At 31.7% G+C, this 23,511-nt stretch overlaps 1 protein-coding gene across 1 annotated transcript in view; it reads left to right on the top strand.

Annotated features, from left to right (window-relative positions):
- The first annotated feature begins 239 nt into the window (after positions 1 to 239).
- LOC134708026 (homeobox protein MOX-2-like) overlaps positions 240 to 23,511 on the top strand; it is a 36,026-nt gene continuing 12,754 nt past the window's right edge. Inside the window, exon 1 of the mRNA XM_063568268.1 lies at positions 240 to 890. Within this exon, the coding sequence (XP_063424338.1) occupies positions 419 to 890 (472 nt within the window). The 5' untranslated portion in view covers positions 240 to 418. The remainder of the gene's footprint in view (positions 891 to 23,511) is intronic.

The raw sequence follows: 23,511 nt of genomic DNA, 5'->3' as shown, positions 1-23,511 counted from the left end.
GATAATTATTTTGTGTTTTCTTTTCTTAAATTCGAATATACATGCAGTCGTTGTCAAAAACTAAACGTGACGTATGATGAATGCAAATATTTGTCTGAGAGGTGACTCTTATCAATCTTACATAATTAGAGATATGTGCTGCTTGATAAGACAAATTGCTCCCATCAAAATTCAACACCTATCAATGCACCATCATGACGAGGCGTAAACAAAATCGCGTGAACAGCAGAGGAGATGTGCTAACACTGTGATTTGATTGGCTCATCAAGTTTCAGTGACGGTTTAACAACTTTTTATCCTATCGTCTGTTTTTGACTTATTATCGTCTGCTCAGACTACATCTGAAGAACTCATTTTCGTCGTTTTAACTATAGATTTATGACGAGAAATTAGGAATTGTCGTTTTCTTACCTACATAATGGAAGAAACAGAACGGGGAATTAATCCGAATTCTTCCACAAATTGCTCTGACAGTGGTTTGGGCTATAGCACAATGGGACGATTCTTTCAACGAAATAGTGCTTTTGACTGCATGCACCCTCCAGCTGGTGGGGTTGGATTAACCCCACCTTCAGGATTTGGTTATTCTTCATACCCCAGTGATTGGGGTTTCATGTCTGGACCTTATGCTACAGGATTTAATTTTAACAGGACGTTAAACACAACGCCGTCAAGTTTTTTCCCGGTTTCACGTGAATATGGCACATCTATTCATCATAATAATACAGGACCGCAACGGTTACTAGGACCAAATTCTTCCAGTAGTGGACTAAACTGTGACAATTCAGAATCATATAATACCGGGATTTGTGGTCCCTCATCATGTCCTCCTTCGCCATCTGACCAATGCCTATCTGATGACATGGATAAAAAGGAAAATAAAAACAGAGGTATAAATCTTTATCTTGTGCATGTTCTTTAAATAAAAATTACGACTCTATAACCATGCCTTTAAGTGGTATATTGCTACTTGGTATTTAAAAAATAGCTCATATTAAAGTCTTGAACTTTTTCTAGTAGTGTCGCAAAACTAAAACTCGCACTAAAATGTGCATGTTTAAAATGAAAATAATATAAATACTGATAATGTTCTGTGCATGTATGACATCAATATATTTATGAATCATATTATTAACTTGAATAATTTGTAATTTCCAAACTTTACAGAGAATCATCCGTTGTGAACAATATTTATATACATATATATTTCAAATGTATATGGATGTATAGATGTATTATTGTTGGATATATAGAATCATAGATGTAATGTATCATCTATGATAGAATTGAGAATAATATTTATTTTCTAGACAAACATTTTGAATTTGAAATGATTTGACAAAGATATTTTGTCTGCTATTATTATACTCACGAAGGCATTATCTAAACTGAAAAGTAGTAGAAATATATATATAAAAAAAAAAAACATATTTACAACGTTTTCAACACTCAAAAATATCCACAAAATCTAACAATTATACTCATTCAAACACATTGATGTTAAGGCAATTGTGATTTTAAATATAAACAACGAGTAAAATCACAAAACAAACTAAAAACTGAAAAGTATACACGTTGTAGTGGAGACACATTTTAGTGTATTTTGAGGACACCCGGGACTTTATCAGAAGTGTAATACACAACAGCTGATATATTTATCGTTTATAATGTACTGAATACAATTTTGAATACTGACTCATATTTTGCAGGAAGTCTAAAATTAATGATATTTTCTAGTTATTTATTCACAAACTTGAAATTGGTATTTCAAAACACTTGTCTAATTGTTGTCCTGTGAATGTCTATGTTTGCCCACATCTTTCAGCCGATTGTCTTTGTTGCAATGTTTCTTTAAAAACTACTTTTTTTAATCAAAATAATTTATCCAAAATTTTGCTTGTAACTAATAGACAATAAAATCTTTTTACTTTAATAAAATCTATTGATTATGACAAATGCTAAAGAGAGATCAAACTTCAATTAAAAAATATGCTAGCGTCGATACTAACTAGTATATGTTTTTTACCTGATATTTTTATGCATTTTTTTTATTTAAACATGTTGATATTTGAACACTTCATTTGGCAAATGAGAAAGATATACAGATCGTATTTCTTTTAGTCAGGTTAGCATCTGCAAAGCATACTTTTGTTGATATTTTTGTGAAATGACTGACATATTGAAAAAAGTTAAGGTGGTATTAGAGAATAAACAAAACATGAAAGATTTATTTTTTTATACTTAAAAAAAATGAAGTATATGTTCAAAAATATAATAAGATTTATAGGTCATCGAGCTTGTTTTCAATTTGTTTATTTAGTATAAAATTGCACTCGGAGTCTCCTGCATCAAATATGCGAGCGTATTGCATTTCCGCTAATTTATTACGTTTCCGGAAACCTTTAGAGTATACGTTTCCAGAAACTTTACTTTACTGTTACTTTTCAGGGAATTAACCTGGCAGTAAATTATGAATATTTGAATATATGTTAGATAAATTATTTATTTCACATTTTTATACAAAAAAAGGTTCTGATCTTATATCTACAATTATTTATCAGATATAAAAAAAAAAAACAGACCCAGAAAGATTCACCTTAGTTTAAGATGATGATGTCGGAATCGTTATACTTTATTTTCATGTTTCACCAACTTGAAATTTCAATGATCGTCTATGTAATGAAATAACTGATATTTTTATAGATGGCACAGTTAATTATTCGATACATGGGTGTAAAATGGTAACTACATTCCTCTTGTGTTTGCGTAAATTCATTTTGTTTCCAAATGTGGGATCTGCTTAGTGATGTGTGCATTAACCGAAGACTAACTCTCCAGCCCGAGGTAGATTGTATTGACTTTGAATGTGTAATGCATACTGCTGTTACAAAAATTTCATGCTGCTACAATCAGTTGTTACATACATTTAGGACAAAGTTCAAGGTACTCCTTCATTATTTTCTCGAAAAAGTAATAATTTATTTTTTCCTGAATCGTTACTTTTTCTCTCGGAAAAGTAAGGTATTTATTTCCGGAAAAGTAGAATCCTTCGGGTGCGGAATTTTTTCGCTGTATTGGAGACCCAATGGTGGCCTTCGGCTGTTTTCTGCTCTTTTGTCAATTTATTGTCTCTTTGACACATTCCCCATTTCCATTCTCAAAATAATAAAATATAATATACCTTCATGTGCCATTTTTTGAGTAAAATGAGGTCAAAATTTTAGTATATTTGCTCAAAATTCGGATTTGTGGCCGTATTTTTTCTTTCGAAAGAAAATCCTAACTTTTTTGTTATAAAAGATAAACGCAAATTGTTCAAGTTTTGATTAAATAATTTGTAATTTCTGTATTTTATATGTATCCTAAAAATTTATTCTTTTATTCAGAAATAAGTCATATGTATCAAATGTTCATGAATGTAGAAATAAAGATTCCATAAATGCAACAAATGTATTACGATATTTCTCCACTCGAGACAGTTAAGTTTTAATATTTAAAGCGCGAGGCTTGCCGAGCTTTTTAAATAATTGATTTAACTGTTGAGAGTGGAGGAATATCGTAATACACGAGTTACAGTGGTGGAATCTGTTTCTCAAATGATTTTTATCCTTCCTTTTGAAAGATTTGATGAAAGATGTGTACTTTTGATGTGACGTCACCAGGCATTGTCGCCTTTTTTCGTGACGTCACAATAAGAAAATTCAGAAGAAAGCAAGTTAATTCAACGTCACAATTAGATTTCAACCAATCATTTGCCGAAAACAGATTTGTGACCAGTGAGGAGAAATATTTTTCTCACACCGGTCGGGAAATGTGAAAATGGCACAAAAATTAGAGAAAAAAACATCTTTTTTGTTGTTTATTTATCAATTAAAAAAAATTTGCACTATATTGACGTTTTCATGAAAATTGGCACACATAATCTTTTCGCGTAATCAAACCAAATGGCATTTAAAAAAAGGGGTCCATGAACTCGTTTTCAAGTTAAATAAGTTTGAATGATAAAAATCAGTCGAAAATTTAATCTTTCCCCGATAAGTCATAGTCTGACGTCGCTAAAATAACAATTTACGTTAGAAAAGTCATTACCTGTAATGTAGTACTACGGAAGCGTATTAGCGCCACACATTTTTTATTTTATTTTTCTTCTTATGTTTGCGTTATAACGCAAAGCTAACATTTGCGTTATAACGCAAACATCTTTATTTCAGTTATTCATTAAGTTTTGTATATATGTCCGTCTGTCATTCATTTCGGATGTGATTTACTAGTAGATAAAAAAAGAAACATACATACAAGGCCAAATCATTATAATAAATATGCATAGGAATAATGGAATAATTGAAGTGCAATTATACATAAATTAAGACTGATTTGTGCATCAGAAAAGTATATAATTTAACAAGAAAATAGATATAGTTTATAGTCATATTAAAATTGAAAGATCAAAAATAATGTCATACAATTGTGAAACCTCCAAGTCAAATAGACAAAATGATCTTTCTGCTTTAAAATGAATTATTAATAAGGAAACATTTTTTTTAAAACTCAGAATATGATCAAGATTCTTTGATAGAAAGTCATTGAATTTTCATTTCAATATAATGAAGTATTTTTAAGATGCTTAATTGGGTAGCATTTTGAATAGAGAGAACATAATTTTATTAATAAAACATCTTCATTCTATACATTTATTGCCAAAGGGTAGCTTGTTTGAATGTAACCTACTTTACACAGTTCTCAAACGATAGCTTACTTTGGAAGTATATTTATATTCGGTTATAGCTATATTAGCAGGGTTGATTTTTTTCTTAGGTATAACCTCAATTTACTCAATTTTCTTTGTAACATATATACTAGTAGTAACTTGGATATCGTTTTGGGGACCTTTATAGTTTGTTGTTTACTGTGAGCCAATGCTCCGTGTTGAAGACCGTAATTCGGCCTATGATGGTTTACTTTTACGAATAGTGACTTAGATTGAGAGTTTTCTTATTGGCACTAATACCACATCTTCTTATATTATTCTGCTCATTATTAGTCATTGATATGATCTAATTATTCAAGCAGTTTACTTTGCAATTACTACAAAGGTGATCAATTTTATTATATCCAGCCTCCTCCATTAAAAACTACTGTTTCCTTTGAATCTTAAATAAGAAATAAGATAAAACAAATGTTTGCGTTATAACGCAAAGGTTTGCGTTATATCGCAAAGGTTTGCGTTAAAACGCAAAGGTTTGCGTTACAACGCAAAGGTTTGCGTTGTAACGCAAACATAGGAAGAAAAATAAAATAAAAAAAAATGTGTGGCGCTAATACGCTTCCGTAATGACGTTGCTAACGTAAAATGTTATTTTCGCGACGTCAAACTGTGACATATCGGGGAAATATGTATTTTTTTCACTGATTTTTATCCTTCAAACTGATTTAATTTGAAAACGAGTGCATGGACCCCCATTTTTTTAAACGACATTTTGTTTCATTTGACAGATTCGAATATTTGAGAGCATACACTTTTACGACATAAAATTAGCGGTGATTAGATAGGCGAAAAAGGGATGCGAGTGTTTGTATACGCGTTTAATCCCTTAACCATGTCCTTGCTTTCAGGTGTTGTTTGTCTTTATTAGTCTATAATTTTGTATTTTGTTTTCTATTTTTAAGTATCTTTCTCCTTTAGAAAATGTGTCTATAAAAGTATACAAAAAATTGTTCGAATCTCTAGTTACAACCTATTCTTATGTATAACTCTGAAATTTGGTATATGGATTTTTATGAAAAAATAATAAGAGCTGAAAGACGAGCTCAAATTAAAGACATGAGTAAATTTGATATTTTAGCAATGATTGATAGTAGCCAAGTGGAGAAGACACATTTAAAATTTTGCAAATATATACTTCGGCTGAGTAAACAATCTGTTAATATAGCTGCAAGACCAGAACTAGCTCAGTATCCCATAGATGTCCTTATTAAAGTACAATCATTGAAGTACTTAGCAAGAATTTCTAGTGATGAAAACAACCCTTTATTATATGATGCTTTTTGTTTATCTAAATGGCTTAGCACTAACGGTATATTTTCTTGGTTTTCATATGTAGAAAATATAGCCAATGGAAATAAATTAGACATTAATAAAATTCAGGATATAAACTATAAACAAGAGAAGAGTTCATTCTCAAAAAATATTAAAAAAGAACTTAAAGATAGCTTTGAAAATATTTTCTTTGAAAAATTAAAATTAACTAATGAAACCAGTAAAATATTCTTGTACAGTAAAATAAAAACAAAATATGAAATAGAAAAATACATTTCTAAAAATAGTTTTGAAAATAGAAAACTATTATGTAAAATGCGAGTAAGTGACCATTTCTTGGAAATAGAGAGGGGTAGATATAAAAGAATTCAAAGAGAAAATAGAATATGTAAACATTGTAATATAAATGCGGTTGAAGATGAAACCCACTTTTTCTTAAAATGTAAAATTAATAAATCTTTACGTAATCAGCTTGAAAAAGATATAAATAATATATGTCCAGAATACTTTAATTTGTCTGAAACAGATAGATTACAATTAATTCTATCTTCATTTGATATTATGCAGCTTACTGTTCCGTTTATTAAAAAGTCATTTGCACTGAGGGGAGTGGACACAAGGCCTGCATAAATATTACTGTTTTAACACTTTATATTTGATGTTTAATATGTTAATTTTTCTATTGTGTATATTGTATTGTATTGTTTGTATATGCCTTCAACCCCCAGGGGTATAAATGTGCATTTCATTAATAAATATAATTTGTCCTTCATAATATTTCAATAGTTTGCTTAAAACTGAGATGTATGGAATATACGGCTCTAAAACAGAACGTCAACATTAATTAAATCAAAAATTAAAAAAAAATATTTAAAATAGAGAATCTCAAATGTTGCAGGATTAAAAAATATTATGCAAAATCAGGAGATTTTTTTTCTCTAAGATGCAGATGGTTTCCAGGGTTGAGGAAGAACAAATTTATGTTTATTTGTCATGAAACTGTCACTGGCCGAAAAAAGAAAGCGTCATCCTGGAAACACTTGGCATGAAAACGCACGAAAGAGAAAGTGAAAATGCCTACGTTCTTATTAATAACCAGAAATATAAGATAAGAAAGGGAAAGTCAGGCGTTTCTTTGCGTGTTTATTATCAGTATACCCAAAGACTATGATTCAATATAACTTCCTTGATATATACAGTAGGTTTTTATCAGAAGAGTATAACCATGTAATGGAATTTATTTAAAATGACTTATTTCCTTTTTTTCTACTAACAACCAAAAAAATGCACAAAAAAAATAATCTAAATTTTTTACCAAATGACCGAGCAAATGACGAATCAAATATAAAGGATTTGAAAGTTTTTTAAATGCCTCATACTACTTAGTATATAAAAGGAAGCACATACTCTTTGTTACTTGACTTGCGCGTAATAAATAAACTCATCAAAGATACCAGCGGCCGTGTCAATGAAAGTATCCTAGGATATGTCTTAGGACATTATTTAGGATGGTCTTAGGACGTGTCTAAAATGTTTTAGGATGTAAAACAAAGCTGTCTTAGAACAGTCTGAACTACGATGGTCCTAGGACCATCCTAACACATTTATTTTATTGAAAAAATATGTAGAGATTTCTATGTCATAGATTTAATGGTATGTTAGTATCTACTCTTATATGGAAACAATTAACGCAAAATAAAAGCTAAAGTTTGAACGTAATACTAATAAATACGTTATTAAATATAATAAAAAATATAAATGCACTTGCTACGAAAACAAAAGTAAATAGTCACAAAACTTTGTTAAATGCGATATTCGTGCTGCAATTTTAGTAGATAACCTAGTTTTGTACTTAAGTCCACTCGATTTTATTACATGTATCGAATCAGGATTAGTTAAAAAAAATCAACTTATTACCATATTTTAATTAAGATTGCACCGTTTTGGTTAGTCGCAAAATATGTTGCTTATACATTGATAGTATTTTTTAGGCTTCAAAATAAACAGCACGAAATAATTTAATGTAATACAATTGAATCAATTTAACAAATTTTGAAAATATTTTGATTTATTAATTCAATTCTAATAACAGTATGACAGTTCAATATTGTATTAGTATTTTTAGTATTGAGTTTGTGCTATATTTGTTGTTTTTATTACGTTTTAGGACATTGTAACCTTTAGGACTATCCTTAGACACCTATTTGTATTTTCTTACTTTAGGACTAAATTTTGGACATACAGGTTTGTATCTTATTTTAGGAGACTAACGTTAACTTGACGTAGGACTAAGACGTGTCCTAAGACCATTCTAAGACATGTCCTAGTCGTATGACAGCTTCGTTGACACGGCCCCAGGATTCATATTTACGCCAGTCGCGCGTTTCGTCTACAAAAGATTCATCAGTGACGCCCGAATAAAAAAAAATCAAAATGGTCAAACAAAGTACGAAGTTGAACAGCATTCAGGATAAAAAATTCCTAAAAGTTTGCCAAGTACAGCTTAAGAAATCTTGAATGAAGTGACCCACATAAATGAAGATTACAAATCATTGCGTTATTAGTATTTGTCACTGAAGGTTTTAATATCTATATTAATGTCTTCCCTTTGACATATATGAAGTTTATTTAGTTTTTACAGCATATCTACAATGTATTGTCGTATGAAAAAATGAAAATAAAAAATAAAAAGAAGTTAATACTTTTATCACCTTACCGATATTTAAATATGGTAATTTAATTAATAGCAATGAACAAAAACAGCTACAAACTGTAGAAAAAGTTGTGTATACATTGTTATAAGCCCAAGATAATGATTATATCGATCTACTTTCTTATTCGCATTTTCTTTAAAACCCTGACCATTTGTTGAAAAACACGTATGTTGAGCCGATAGAGTACAAATATAAGCCTTGTGTCAAAATATCTAATTTTGGTTGCTAAGGACTGTAAACAATAAAATTGACATATATTGTCATTCTTAAACACTTAATTTACTCAGAAGTTGATTTAGAATCTAAAGTTCAATAGATTTGTGGCATGAAAAGTCTTATATTATAAAATTCTGAGCTTGCCAAAAGGTAGCAATAAACAGTTAGGAAAAAAAACCTTAAATTTGCCCTTATAAATTTTACCATCCCCTTTTCTTGCAATAGCAAGCTTACTGTTTGTTTCACATATGGGCATATGTATGTAATCAGAATCTTCCATAGATTTTATATCCAGTATATAAAATGGTAAAATATAATTTCTGTTTGGTGTATCCATGGCAACAATCTCCATTAATTTGGTATAAAATATTGCAAAAAGGGGGTAAAGATGTCACGTATTTCCCCAAAATTTGGCTAAAAGTAGAATTTCAATCGCTTGAAGTAATGCCTTTTCTGAAACTGTGTACATATATCATTCAGCAATTCAATGAAAATCATATGTCTTTCATCTATTTTTTTTGTAAAATTGCGTCAAAAACATCGTGTAGAAAAAGAGTGTTTGTAAACAGTACATTAATTTCTGGACAGATGGCCAGTCTAGCTATGAAAATACGGATTTTCAAGCAGAAACAGCCCATAAAACATGCAAAAAATAATCTTGAGGGATGCAAATTTGTATTGCGTTCTCTTATTAACTTTAGAGGAATTGTGGACTTTAACGGTGCCACATAGCTCTTATAAACCATCTTTGAAGGCTAAATTAGGAGTCATCTGTCTAAAAAAGAATTTTATTACACAATAACTTTCCTATTTGAAAAATCCAATGTGTATTGCTTCCTTAGATGTTGCTCTCGGGAAAAAAACCACGAACAATATTCAACACAGAAATGTGAGTGAACTACATGGGAATGCTCAAACATGTATAACATTCTGAATAACATGAAGCTCAAGGACGTCAACCATATCATCTATTGATCTGTTTATCAAGTTACAATTACTGAATCAAAATGAAACTTAAATGGGTAATTGAAGGAATCTTAATACAGTTATTTCGAATTCTAAAATACTGTGGCACTCTCTCTGTACGAAGCATCAGATTTACTACTAGTATCCCCATTGTGATTCTAAATGTATTAAAAACAAAAATGACCATAAGCTGTTTCTAGGTTAAGAATCTCTGTGGACACACGGTTGTAGGGCTAAAACGCAAATATCGATACAAATTAAAACTCTGACCACTTGTCAAACTTCAATAAAGGAGTTGGTCCGGTCAGGGCCGACTTTGGCCTCAAATTTCAGGTTCATCTAAAGAAATATTTTGGTCACTTTTTAAACACTTTTAAAGTGTCTATTTCAATTGATTCAATTAGTTTAAGTGAAAGATTTTAACTGATTTAGTAATTAAAAACGCTCCGATTCAAGCTTAAATATGAAAAATCTATCAAATATGCAAAAAATCGTCACTTTTCCGATGTTTTTTTTGTCAAAAATGAAAGTGGCCGCATTTGTGTTCATCCTCAAACTTTATATATATGTTATGTATTATCATCAAATACAACTTACATTTCAATATTATGAATGAACACGAATGTGCCACTTTCATTTAAGACGGAAACCGTCTAAAATTTAACTAAAATGCTAAAATTGTGAAGATTTCAGTAATTTAGCATGACTTATTATGTAAGTACCCGATATATGTGCATTGTGTTGTCAAAAACAGCCCATATTTGTGTAGCAGAACCTTCTACTTTCCAATAAATAGCAAAATAAAGATTACATTTTCACAAGTTTGTAAAACTGCTATATTTTGGGGCCAAAAAGGGGTCTTACTGAACCTACTCCTTTACACACAGCCAGCTACATGTAAGTGAGAACTTCCTAGCATTCAAACTGTACGACAATTTATCTGTAATAGCTACATGTATATATGCCAATAATCGGTGCTTTGCTTTTGCGCCAATTGGCATTTCATTTGCGCCAAAAAAATCTTTCATTTGCGCCACAAACAATATTTCATTTGCGCCAAAATAAAACCTTTCAATTGCGCCAATATTACAGGTAAATACAGGTAAATAGTATAAAACATATATATTTAAAAAAACAAACTATTGATGGTTAAAGTTTGTATCATTGATGTATTCATGTCTTGAAAATTCCTGCTCTCAAGTGCATACCAACTTGATAAACTATAGTCCGTTTTGTTCATGAACTGCAGTCTATTTCAGTTGTTATAATTGCTTTGCAAGGTTTTTTTCTATTTGGGGTACACCTACACGACTTAGTCTCCATTTTTCAGAACGTATGATCATCAAATATTACACAATTTTAAATTATTCTCTTGTTTTATGTCTAAATTGAAAATTTCCATCTTGACACCTTGAACATGTGAACACTATATATAATTATAAACGTTCGTGCCTCTCAGGTTCTGAAATGAGTGTGGCATTGAACTCACCACAATTGTAAACCTTAGTGACTCTCGGCTTCAGGAATTAGTGTGGCATTGAACTCACCCCATTATCTAGAGAAATACTGTAGAGACAAACCTTTTAGAGCAATGCATATTTAACGCTTACGTTATTGCTCACCTGAATTACCTGTAAAATGGCGCAAATGAAGTTTTTATTTTTTGGCGCAAATGAAATATTACCTTGTGGCGCAAATGAAAGGTTGTAATTTTCAAAAATTGGCGCAAATGAAATGCGCCCGCCAATAATATGACACACGGACGGGCAAACAGTAAAACAATATGACCCCAACTTTCAGTTGCGGGCATACAAATGTGTCGCGTTTGTTTACAAGAAAGATTTTATATTTAACAATGATTTTTAAAAAAAAGTCAATATCATGAGAGTAAACGAATGTTAATTAAGATTTGTTTTAAACAGTATGAATTGTATATTAAGAAATCACCTTATTATACTATTTGATGTTTACTATATTTTATGTAATATTAATTTGATACATATAAACTGTATTGCTTTAGGAATAAAGCATATAAATAGATAAATAGTGCACAGCGTGGACAAAATTTTAAACTTTTCAATCTTATATATATATGTATATATACTTCTGGTGATCCGATGTATAAATCTGTTGTAGAGTTGTCAGTGGTTCAGACGTACTGGGGGTCACCGCCACTCCCTTCAATTTGAGAATGTGCTTTTATCTTGTAAACGATTAAGGGCATACGATACAGTTACAGGGAAGGTTATGACGTTGCTAACGTAATTTGTTATTTTCGCGACGTCAAACTGTGACATATCGGGAAAAGATGCATTTTTCGACCGATTTTTATCGTTCAAACTGATTTAATTTGAAAACGAGTTCATGGACCCCTATTTTTCCAAACGGCATTTTGTTTCATTTTGCAGGGAGATTATGTGACCCAAATTTTATAAAACTGTAAATAGAGGAATTTTTTTAATTTTGATAAACATGCAGTAAAAATGACGTGCTTTCCTCAATTCATGAACATTTGATAAATATGAGTTATTTCTGAATAAAAAATTTCACATTTTTTTAGGATATTTATAAAATACAGAAATTACCGATTATTTAACAAAAAACAATTTGTGTTTATCTTTTATAACAAAAAAGTAATGTCTTTCTTTCGAAAAAGAAATTACGGCCACAAATCTGAATTTTGAGCAAATATACAAAATTTCGACCTCATTTTACTCAAAAAGTAGCACATGAAGGTATATCTTTTATTACATATTTGATTTAATCAGGTAAAGAGTAGCCTATATGCAAATTTTCATGAACTTGTAAATACAGGATCAAAACTGTATCGTATGCCCTTAAGAACCCTACCCATAAACCATATATATATTCTTGTATGGAACAAATCAAATGAAATAAAATAGATGTCCCTGGGGGTCATCCCCATCTCCTCTTATTTGAAAACTTATAAACGATCAAGATCTCCACTCCCCCTAAACAATATATATTATTGTATAGGACAATAAAACAAATCAAATGAAATATAGGTGACGTCCCTGTGGTCACCCTCACCCCCTCCTGTTTGAGTACTTGTAAACGGTCGAGATCCCTACCTCTAAACCATATATATTCTTGAATGGGACAATTTAAAGGGAAATTCCGCGATTTTTTACTTTTCATCTTATTATGTTCATCTTAACATAAAAAACACATTTGCAAAGTTTTAAATTTATATTCCTTCTAATAACGGAGAAAATCAAGCATTTGTAACTTTTTTGGTTGAAATTCTCGAGTGGGTCGTGACGTATTAGCCCGATTTGTTGCATTCTGGGAAAGAATAAAATCTGTTTAACTCTTATAGCTTATCGACAATATACGTTATTAAAAGCGCACAGCTGACGAATGGTCGTAGTTATTAACCACAATATAAGATTAAACGAAAATGAATATGCATATACCATTTTGTATTGATTGAATTGAACTCCTATAAAATTATCTCTAGTAAATGTTTTCGAATAAATTTCTTCATTTATTATTGTTGAGATTTTTTCATAAAATATTTATTGAACATTTTTACTGATATTGAACTGAAAATATTTCCATTCTATTTACCGTTATTGTTTTCATAATCATTTTAATGCAACTAATGTGTGGGCAAAGTGTGTATATTATTTTGTAAAGGTCGCTGTATATTTCTCGGCTTGAGGTCAATTCGTTTACCTTATAGCTATTTAGCCGCAGGTGTGAGTTCAAGCGTACACAGGTATGAATGTTGATCAATGTTGTTATTTGGAAAGGATAAACAGAAAGGATTAGAAAGCCTGAGTATACACCAAGATTTAATACACGATGAGAATAAAGATACAATAATTAAATTGTGTAAATATTAAAAAAGAAAATAGAATTCAGATTCGTGTTTCCGAAAGTGTATAAAAATGAAATGAAACATTTTTTTATTACTTTCTTAGCAGCAATTGGCGTAAAGATTCAAATATGAAGTAAAAAATATTAGTTTTAATCTTTAATAAAAACTAAATGCAATATTTCCCAATTTGATAAGGATATACCATTGCACATCTGTTTGATATCATTGACTTAACCGGAATTTCTTAACATGATTGTATTCAAATCTGGCTGTGTTTAAATGCTCGTAAAACTATCGCAATTTTAAAGTTTTTAATTGAAAAAAAAATACATACAACATGCATGATTTTTTTTTAAGTTTCTTTTTAACATTTCATTCTTACATAAATAAATTCATTGAACAATAATTTACATGAACTTTTTGTGAAAAGAAAACCAATTATCTAAGCTAAGAAATTATTTGGGGGGGGGGGGGGGGGGGGTTTGTACATTTTTTTTTTGAAATTCTATGATAATATTTGTGCAATGTTGAACATGATAGCCGTCATTAATCCAAATAAGTAATACAGTAGATGTAATAAAACTTATATTTTAGTCATGCATAACTGATATTGACAAATTTAGAATAGTTCGTCCCTACATCGTTGTTCTTGAAACAATCATTATTACATTATTAGTATAAATGTAAGTTTCCTTAGCAAACAAAATATAGGAGAACTCCATGTGGGTCAACCCCTATCCCTCATGTTTGAAAACTTGTAAACGATCGAGATCCCCAATCCCTAAACCATTTATATTCTTGCATTGGACAACAAAAAAATTAAATGAAATGTAGGTGAAGTCCCTGGGGGTCACCCCATCCCCTCCTTTTTGAAAACTTGTAAACAGTCGAGATCCCCACTCCTAAACTACTATTATATGTATTTTTGTATGGGACAGTAAGACAAATCAAATGAAATATGGGACCATGGGCATTGCGAATTATGTGAGCTTTGTTTGGGAGACTTCGTAACAGCATCCTGTTACAATTACTTCTTGTTATTTCTGTGACTGCATCTCACATTAATTTTTAGGATCCCTTACAATAGATATTTTAGCCGATCTGTAACAATATATGAAAATAGATAATTACTTAACGGAAATCGAATATCTTTAAGTATTTTTAAAGGAGTAGGTCCGGTAAGAGCCCTTTTTGGCCTCAAAATATAGCAGTTTTTCTTTTTAAAAATTGATTGAAGAACTTGTACACATCTAATGGAACCAACATTTTCTTCGTCTTTTCCGACCATAAATTACTGACTTAGCGCGAGTTCAATTTGATTCAGAAAATGGATTGAAAAGCCCGGTCAGAACTTGCGTTACTTTTTTGAATTAATATGGATAAGGGTTAGCTGTGAGCTTTCGTAGCAGAGAAATATTAGCGAAGACAATGAAATGAAATGACGCAAACCAGACCGATTCAATCGACTGAGGTCAAATTTGCTATTATATAATACTTTTGAATTAAGGGAAAACTACAAATACACATATTGAGGCTCTTAATATGTTTGATTATAATGTTCACAAAAGTTCGCATCACTCGAAACCATCAGTGTATATGTAACAGGATTTGGTCGTATAATCAAAGCATGCATGTGTACCTTCAATCTCAAAAGTTGTGAACCTGGTGTAAACGATAAATATATAATATTTATCCGTAAACGACTATGGTTGAAAAATCAAAGTAACAAGGAAAAGAATTTTTCCCAAACATCAATCGACACCCAAATTCCACTAAATGCTCGTAAAACTGTCAAGTATCATACGCCCACATGTGCATTTGCACGGTCCATAAATCAAGACGCATATCATCAATTTATTCGATCTCGTTTACAGATATGTGGAGATTAATTAAAATCTGATCGACTCGCGTGTATGATCACTCAATTAAATAACATCAGATAAACGTTTATCAGATCAGGAATTTCATTGTCTCGTGCTGAAGACAGTAATTACTTTAAACTGCGAGATCGGATAAACATGTAAAAAGAGATTGTTAATTACGTTTGTAAGATATTGTCTCTAATCTTTAAAGTCAATTGTTAACATTTTGTATTGTAAAAACTGAGTATTTTAGACCTATTTTACCCGCAAGATTTTAAGTACGGTGCACACAAGAATCAGATGGAACTCATCCTCAATTGTCCACATACATGTACTTTGGATAAACGACCCACTAACGGTACATTGGTGGTGGTGGTGGTGATGGTTGGGGGGGGGGGGGGGGGGGTATTCAGACGAATAAAGTATGTCTATACTACACTTGCTATAATTGAAAATACATTATGTTATAGTTATTGACCAAGCAAGTCGGTATATTGGATTTAATCTGCACAGCTTGGGTGACCCTAATTAACCCGAACGACGTAGGAGTTCGGGTTAAAGGGTCACACGAGCGTGCAGATTAAATCCAATATACCGATTTGATTGGCCAATAACTGTTTTAACACATGACGCCATCAATTTACGTGAACGTTATAGCAATATGCAAACGATGTTCCGCAATCCACGGCTCCTGAATAAAATTTGTTGTATAGTAAAGAAAGGGGAAAATGAGCCTTTATGTAGTAAGAGGTTGGTAAGTTTTTAATTATTTTTTATTTATATTTGGGCTTCTCCCTTTAATTTTTACATTACTTGCGATTTAATTGTAAAATTTTTCTATCGTTTCTGTTAAATTTATTAGTAATTTTTGTTCTTGCAATCAGTGACGATTAATACTTTGACATATTGTACTATTAATCGGTGTTATGAAGTAAAGATTAATTGCTTTTCTTTCCTTAATGACATGCTTAGAGAAAGATGAAACGAGGAAGATTTTAGTACATAAATTTAAAATGTTAAATAAACACAAACAACAATTCGCTATCCAATCTTTAACACCCTCCCCCGACCCCAAATTTAAATTCGATACCCAAAAAGTCCCTTTATAGGAATCAATATGTCAAAAATCGTAATGAAATTCATTGAGTCTAAAACTTATTCTAACCAGTATTTCATTATTTGAACATGATTTCTTTTTTGGCAGAAACTACAAAAAAATCGTTATTATCTGTTCAGACTTTAAAACACAGATTTAAGATTTACACTGTGTACACAAAATAAAATAAAATGTTTCATGTCCCAGTTTAGATAATAAAAAAAGGAAGAAGAAACCTTTCTTTTTTCATCAGGGGCCTCGTTTGCCATATATACAGTAATGACTAGACAGTAAACACTGAGGGTTTGAGGGCTAACTCCGCCCGTGCTGAGGTTTTCGACTCCAATATCAATTGAGTAGGACTGTCAGTTTCACTATCAAATGTGTGTGGTTTTCACCGGGCACTCCGGCTCCCTCTATCAAAAAAAACATGTGGCGAAATGTGGCGCTTAAAAGTGACGTTAAAACATTAGCAATCAATCCATCATTTTTTTCTTATTTTGAAACTACTATGTTTGTACAAAGTGTTTAATCTATCAACTTTTTTGTAACTTCAAGTCAAATGGCGGATTCGTTTGTTGTTGGGTTTTTTTTTTGGGGGGGGGGGGGGGGGGTCGAATATGCTGTTCATTGATTTGGTGAACGAAACATTTTTAGTCTCGATACAATCGTTGATATTTTTTATAATTTTATAGAATACATGTCACACCCCTTTCAGAATCCAGGAAACGCCCCTAAAGGTAAAAATAGATTTGAACTGTGCAGATTATCTGAGGTAGTTAATGCACACCTTAGCTGTTCATTATTCAGATTATAGCACAGTAAGAACAAAGAGATTTTACCCATGTCATGTGTTAAATAAAATATATAGTAATTACTGTGTTTTTACATCTACAAGATGGTGTTTTGTTAGTGGAAAGCATGTTCACATTAGTGTCATATATACGCCCGCATGTGCATTTGCACGGTCCGTAAATCACAACATATGGAGTAACCAAAATTCATATAAGCCCAAGTTGTATATTTCTTCTTTCGGTTAACCAATTAGCCCTGAGAACCTCGTATGTTCGTTTTATAATACAGTTATTTGTAATCAAAATTAAGTTTTAGCTAATATTTAAAAATCTAGAATTTATGCTATTTCTAAAATGGGTAGTGGCTGTCAAATTCATGTTCACCGATTTAACTCAAATTCTCATATTTGACTTATAACAAAAGTCATACTAAAACGTATATTTTAATTATATAACGTCTAAAATGAATAATTTACAAGACATGGGCTTGCCAATATGTATGTTTTTTTCCGTGTGTGTTTTAGTCTAGACGCCATCTTAATATCTATTGAGTTGACATCCGAAGTCTGCCGACGGTCATTTCAGCGAAATAAACATAAAACACATGTTTTTTTTATTCGAAATGAGAATCAATCTCAACATTATGTATATGCTCCAAGAAAATTGAATAATTCTTAACCAAGTTTAGATGTTCTGCATCCTTCTTTATTGTGCAGGGGCGGATCCAGGCATTTAAAAAAAAGGGGGGTGTTTTCCAAGCCAGAATATATGAATGTATAGAATAAGCCAAAATCTAGAAAGTCACAAATTTTCTGACCTTGATCTTAATTACATGTAACTGTTCATAAACCGAGGAACTCAAATTAAATACAGTTTGAATTAAACATTAGGAAGCTGAAAACGGAAAGACCTTATATAACTGGTTCTATTAACAGGACAAATTATGGGATTATATACACCAAATTATATACACCAAATCATTTAACAACTGTCAAGGATTTTTTTTTATTAAAGTTCAATAAACAAATGGAAAATAATGGCTCTATCAATTCGCTTATTGTTCACGTGCTGATCCGGTAAAGTTCAGCAACAAACTCGAAGGTTTAAAATAAGACTTGACGTTGCGCACGAAGTTGGTACCAACCATTTTTTTCTATAGATTATCATAAAAATAAGTACGTAAAATAGTCAGTTCGATAAAAAAAAATATAGCAGTTTCTGTTTTAATTCATTACAAATGACATGAAATTAAAAAAAAAAAGGAACCGAAATTTAAAATACTAAAATCATAACACTTATTTATCCCATTTTCCCGCAAAAACAAAGGGGTAGATAGGTTTCTTTCATAAGTTGTATTTTTTCTCCGATCATTGTAAACCTTCACAAGAGTATAAATATTGTTACAGTTATTCGTGTGTTAAAGCAAAATCAATATTACCGAAACCGTAAACCGGAAAATGTCATATTTCCTAAAATGATCTGAAAAATGTCCAAGTATTTGCAAGGTAAGAATATATCGGGTTTGCGCATTTATACCGTGAAATTGGAAAATCTGAGAGGAAAAAATTAATGAATTTTTAAAAGTTTATTTACTTTTATGGAGAAGTTAATCTAAAATAGTGCATTTTCTGAAGAAATCTACTTACCATTTTGCACTTTTATATGTTAGCCGGAAAAAAAACCATACGGTGACCCTATCTTTTCTTTTGATATTCTCAAAGCAATTTCATAAAGCTATATTCTCGTATTTTATTTTACAATTTTATCATTCAATCATATGATGATGTTTTTTCCTGAATAATCCATAAAAACATGTGTCATTTTGTCACAGCCTGTTGCTTGAGAAAATGCTTGGTGACCTATCGTTTTTATAATATTTTTGAAGGTCTCACAGCACCAGTATACTACGTTTTGGCAAAAGTATGAACACATTATATCATTATATGCTTAAAAACTCATGAACGCTTCACAAATTTTTATGAACTTTTGATGAATTGTTTATATCCGTTGAGCTACCGTTCAAATTTCAGATTTTACGTTTTTCAATTATGAATTTTTATACTTAAAATAGGGGGATTTTTCCAGTTTTGGGACAATTATAACTCAAAAACACTTTCACCAACTTTTATGAAACTTCGGTGAATTATTTATATCTATTGATGTAAGAAGATCCCTTATGATTTGTTACAGTATAAATTTCAGATTTTACATTTTTGGTGTTATGCAGTCTTATTCTTAAAATAAACAAGGCCTTTTTGCAGTATGGATAATTAATCAAAAATGCTTTCAGCAGTTTATGATGAAACTATGGTGACTTGTTTATATCTATCTTTTTTTTATATATATAATTTCTTTTTGTTGTTGTACAGTTGTGGATTTTTTCTTGAAAAAAAATGTCGGAAACAGCAAAGGAAATTTATTCGTTGACTGAGAATCGTAGAAAACAGCCTAATTGATGTACAAAAATTTTTTATTTAAAGCATAAAGACAAGCAGAACTAGAGGCTCTAAAGAGCCTGTGTCGCTCACCTTGGTCTATGTGAATATTAAACAAAGGAAGCAGATTGAAAATTGACTACAAAGATCAATAACTCCTACAGGGGTCAATTGACCATTTCGTTCATTTGACTTATTTGTAGATCTTACTTTGCTGAAAATTATTGCTGTTTATAGTTTACCTATATCTATAATAATATTCAATATAATAACCAAAAACAGCAAAATGTCCTTAAAATTACCAATTCAGGGGCCGCAACCCAAAAACAGGTTGTCCAATTCATCTGAAAATTTCAGGGCAGATAGATCTTGACCTGATTAACAATTTTACTTCATGTCAGATTTTCTCTAAATTATTTGGTTTTTGAGTTATAAGCCAAAAACTGCATTTTATCCCTATGTTCTATTTATAGCCATGGCGGTCATCTTGGTTAGTTGGCGGGGTCACCGGACACAATTTTTAAACTAGATACCCCAATGATGATTGTGGCCAAGTTTCAAATAATTTGGTCCAGCAGTTTCAGAGGAGAAGATTTTTCTAAAAGATTACTAAGATTTACGAAAAATGGTTAAAAATTTACTATAAAGGGCAATAACTCCTAAAGTGGTCAACTGATCATTTTGGTCATGTTGACTTATTTGTAGATCTTACTTTGCTGAACATTATTGCTTTTTACAGTTTATCTCTATCTAAAATAATATTCAAGATAATAACCAAAAACAACAAAATTTCCTTAAAATTACCAATTCAGGGGCAGCAACCTAACAACGGAATGTCAGATTCATCTGAAAATTTCAGAGCAGATAGATCTTAACCTGATTAACAATATTATCCATGTCCGATCTGCCCTAAATGCTTTGGTTTTTGAGTTATAAGCCAAAAACTGCATTTTACCCCTATGTTCTATTTATAGCCATGGCGGCCATCTTGGTTAGTTGGCGGGGTCACCGGACACAATTTTTAAACTAGATACCCCAATGATGATTGTGGCCAAGTTTGGTTAAATTTGGCCTAGTAGTTTCAGAGGAGAAGATTTTTGTAAAAGTTAACGCCGGACGCAGGACGACGACGGACGACGACGACGACGACGGACGACGACGGACGCCGGACGCCAAGTGATGAGAAAAGCTCACTTGGCCCTTCGGGCCAGGTGAGCTAAAAAGGGCACCGGGCGTATCATGCGCTTATATATAGGGCACAGCTCTTTAATTTTAATCTATATTCCCATACCACCTCAAGCATTTAAAATATAGGTACAGTATGTAAGTGAATCACGAGTGTTTCTAAACGAAGTTCAGGTGGTATCACTACCTTAATTAAAATTTTAAATTTTGTAATTGAAAGAATTCGCAATTTCGGGCGTATGACATTTGCGCCGATTTTGAAATTTTTCATTCTTTCATTTGCGCCGATTTCATTTTTAGCTCACCTGGCCCAAAGGGCCAAGTGAGCTTTTCTCATCACTTTGCGTCCGGCGTCCGTCGTCCGTCGTCCGTCGTCCGTCGTCCGGCGTTAGCTTTTACAAAAACCTTCTCCTCTGAAACTACTGGGCCAAATCAAACCAAACTTGGCCACAATCATCAGTGGGGTATCTAGTTTTAAAAATGTGTGGCTTGACCCAGTCAACCAACCAAGATGGCCGCCACGGCTAAAAATAGAACATAGGGGTAAAATGCAGTTTTTGGCTTATAACTCAAAAACCAAAGCATTTAGAGCAAATCTGACATGGGGTTAAAATGTTTATCAGGTCAAGATCTATCTGCCCTGATATTTTCAGATGAATCGGTCAATCGGTTGTTGGGTTGCTGCCCCTGAATTGGTAATTTTGAGGAAATTTTGCTGTTTTTGGTTATTATCTTGAATATTATTATAGATGAAGATAAACTGTAAACAGCAATAATGTTCAGCAAAGTAAGATCTACAAATAAGTCAACATGACCAAAATGGTCAGTTGACCAGTTTAGGAGTTATTGCCCTTTATAGTCAATTTTTAACCATTTTTCGTAAATTAAAGCAATCTTTTACAAAAATCTTCTTCTCTGAAACTACTGGGCCAAATTAATCCAAACTTGGCCACAATCATCTTTGGGGTATTTAGTTTAAAAAATGTGTGGCGTGACCTGGTCAACCAACCAAGATGGCCGCCACGGCTAAAAATAGAACATAGGGGTAAAATTCAGTTTTTGGCTTATTACTCAAAAACCAAAGCATTTTGAGGAAATCTGACGGAATAAAAATGTTTATCAGGTCAAGATCTATCTGCCCTGAAATTTTCAGATGAATCGGTCAATAGGTTGTTGGGTTGCTGCCCCTGAATTGGTAATTTTGAGGAAATTTTGCTGTTTTTGGTTATTATCTTGAATATTATTATAGATAGAGATAAACTGTAAACACCAATAATGTTCAGCAAAGTAAGATCTACAAATAATTCAACATGATCAAAATGGTCAGTTGACCCGTTTAGGAGTTATTACCCTTTATAGTCAATTTTTAACCATTTTTCGTAAATTAAAGTAATCTTTTACAAAAATCTTCTCCTCTGAAACTACTGGGCCAATTTAATCCAAACTTGGCCACAATCATCTTTTGGGTATCTAGTTTAAAAAATGTGTGGCGTGACCTGGTCAACCAACCAAGATGGCCGCCACGGCTAAAAATAGAACATAGGGGTAAAATGCAGTTTTTGGCTTATAACTCAAAAACCAAAGCATTTTGAGGAAATCTGACATGGGGATAAAAATGTTTATCAGGTCAAGATCTATCTGCCCTGAAATTTCAGATGAATCGGTCAATAGGTTGTTGGGTTGCTGCCCCTGAATTGGTAATTTTGAGGAAATTTTGCTGTTTTTGGTTATTATCTTGAATATTATTATATATAGAGATTAACTGTAAACATCAATAATGTTCAGCAAAGTTAGATTTACAAATAAATCAACATGACCGAAATGTCAGTTGACCCCTTTAGGAGTTATTGCCCTTTATAGTCAATTTTTAACCATTTTTCGTAAATCTAAGTAATCTTTTACAAAAATCTCCACTGAAACTACTAGGCCACAATCATCTTTGGGGTATCTCGGTTGAAAAATGTGTCCGATGACCTGGCCATTCAACCAAGATGGCCGCCACGGCTAAAAATAGAACATAGGGGTAAAATGCAGTTTTGGGTTTATAACTATGAAACCAAAGCATTTAAAGCAAATCTGACAAGAAGTTAAATTGTTAATCAAGTCAATATCTATCTGTCCTTTTTCAGATGAATTGGACAACTGGTTGTTGGGTTGCTGCCCTCCAATTGGTAATTTTTAAAGAAATTTTGCTGTTTTTGGTTATCTTGAATACTATTATAGATAGCGATAAACTGTAAACAGCAATAATGTTCAGCAAAGTAAGATCTACAAATAAGTCAACATGACCTAAATGGTCAATTGACCCCTTAAGGAGTTATTGCCCTTTATAGTCAATTTTTAACAATATTCTTTAATTTGG

The sequence above is a fragment of the Mytilus trossulus genome, chromosome 2 (genome assembly GCF_036588685.1).
Source record: "Mytilus trossulus isolate FHL-02 chromosome 2, PNRI_Mtr1.1.1.hap1, whole genome shotgun sequence".
NCBI lineage: Eukaryota > Metazoa > Mollusca > Bivalvia > Mytilida > Mytilidae > Mytilus > Mytilus trossulus.
Note: the sequence above shows the minus strand (reverse complement) of the source record. Positions and strands in the feature narration are given on the sequence as shown.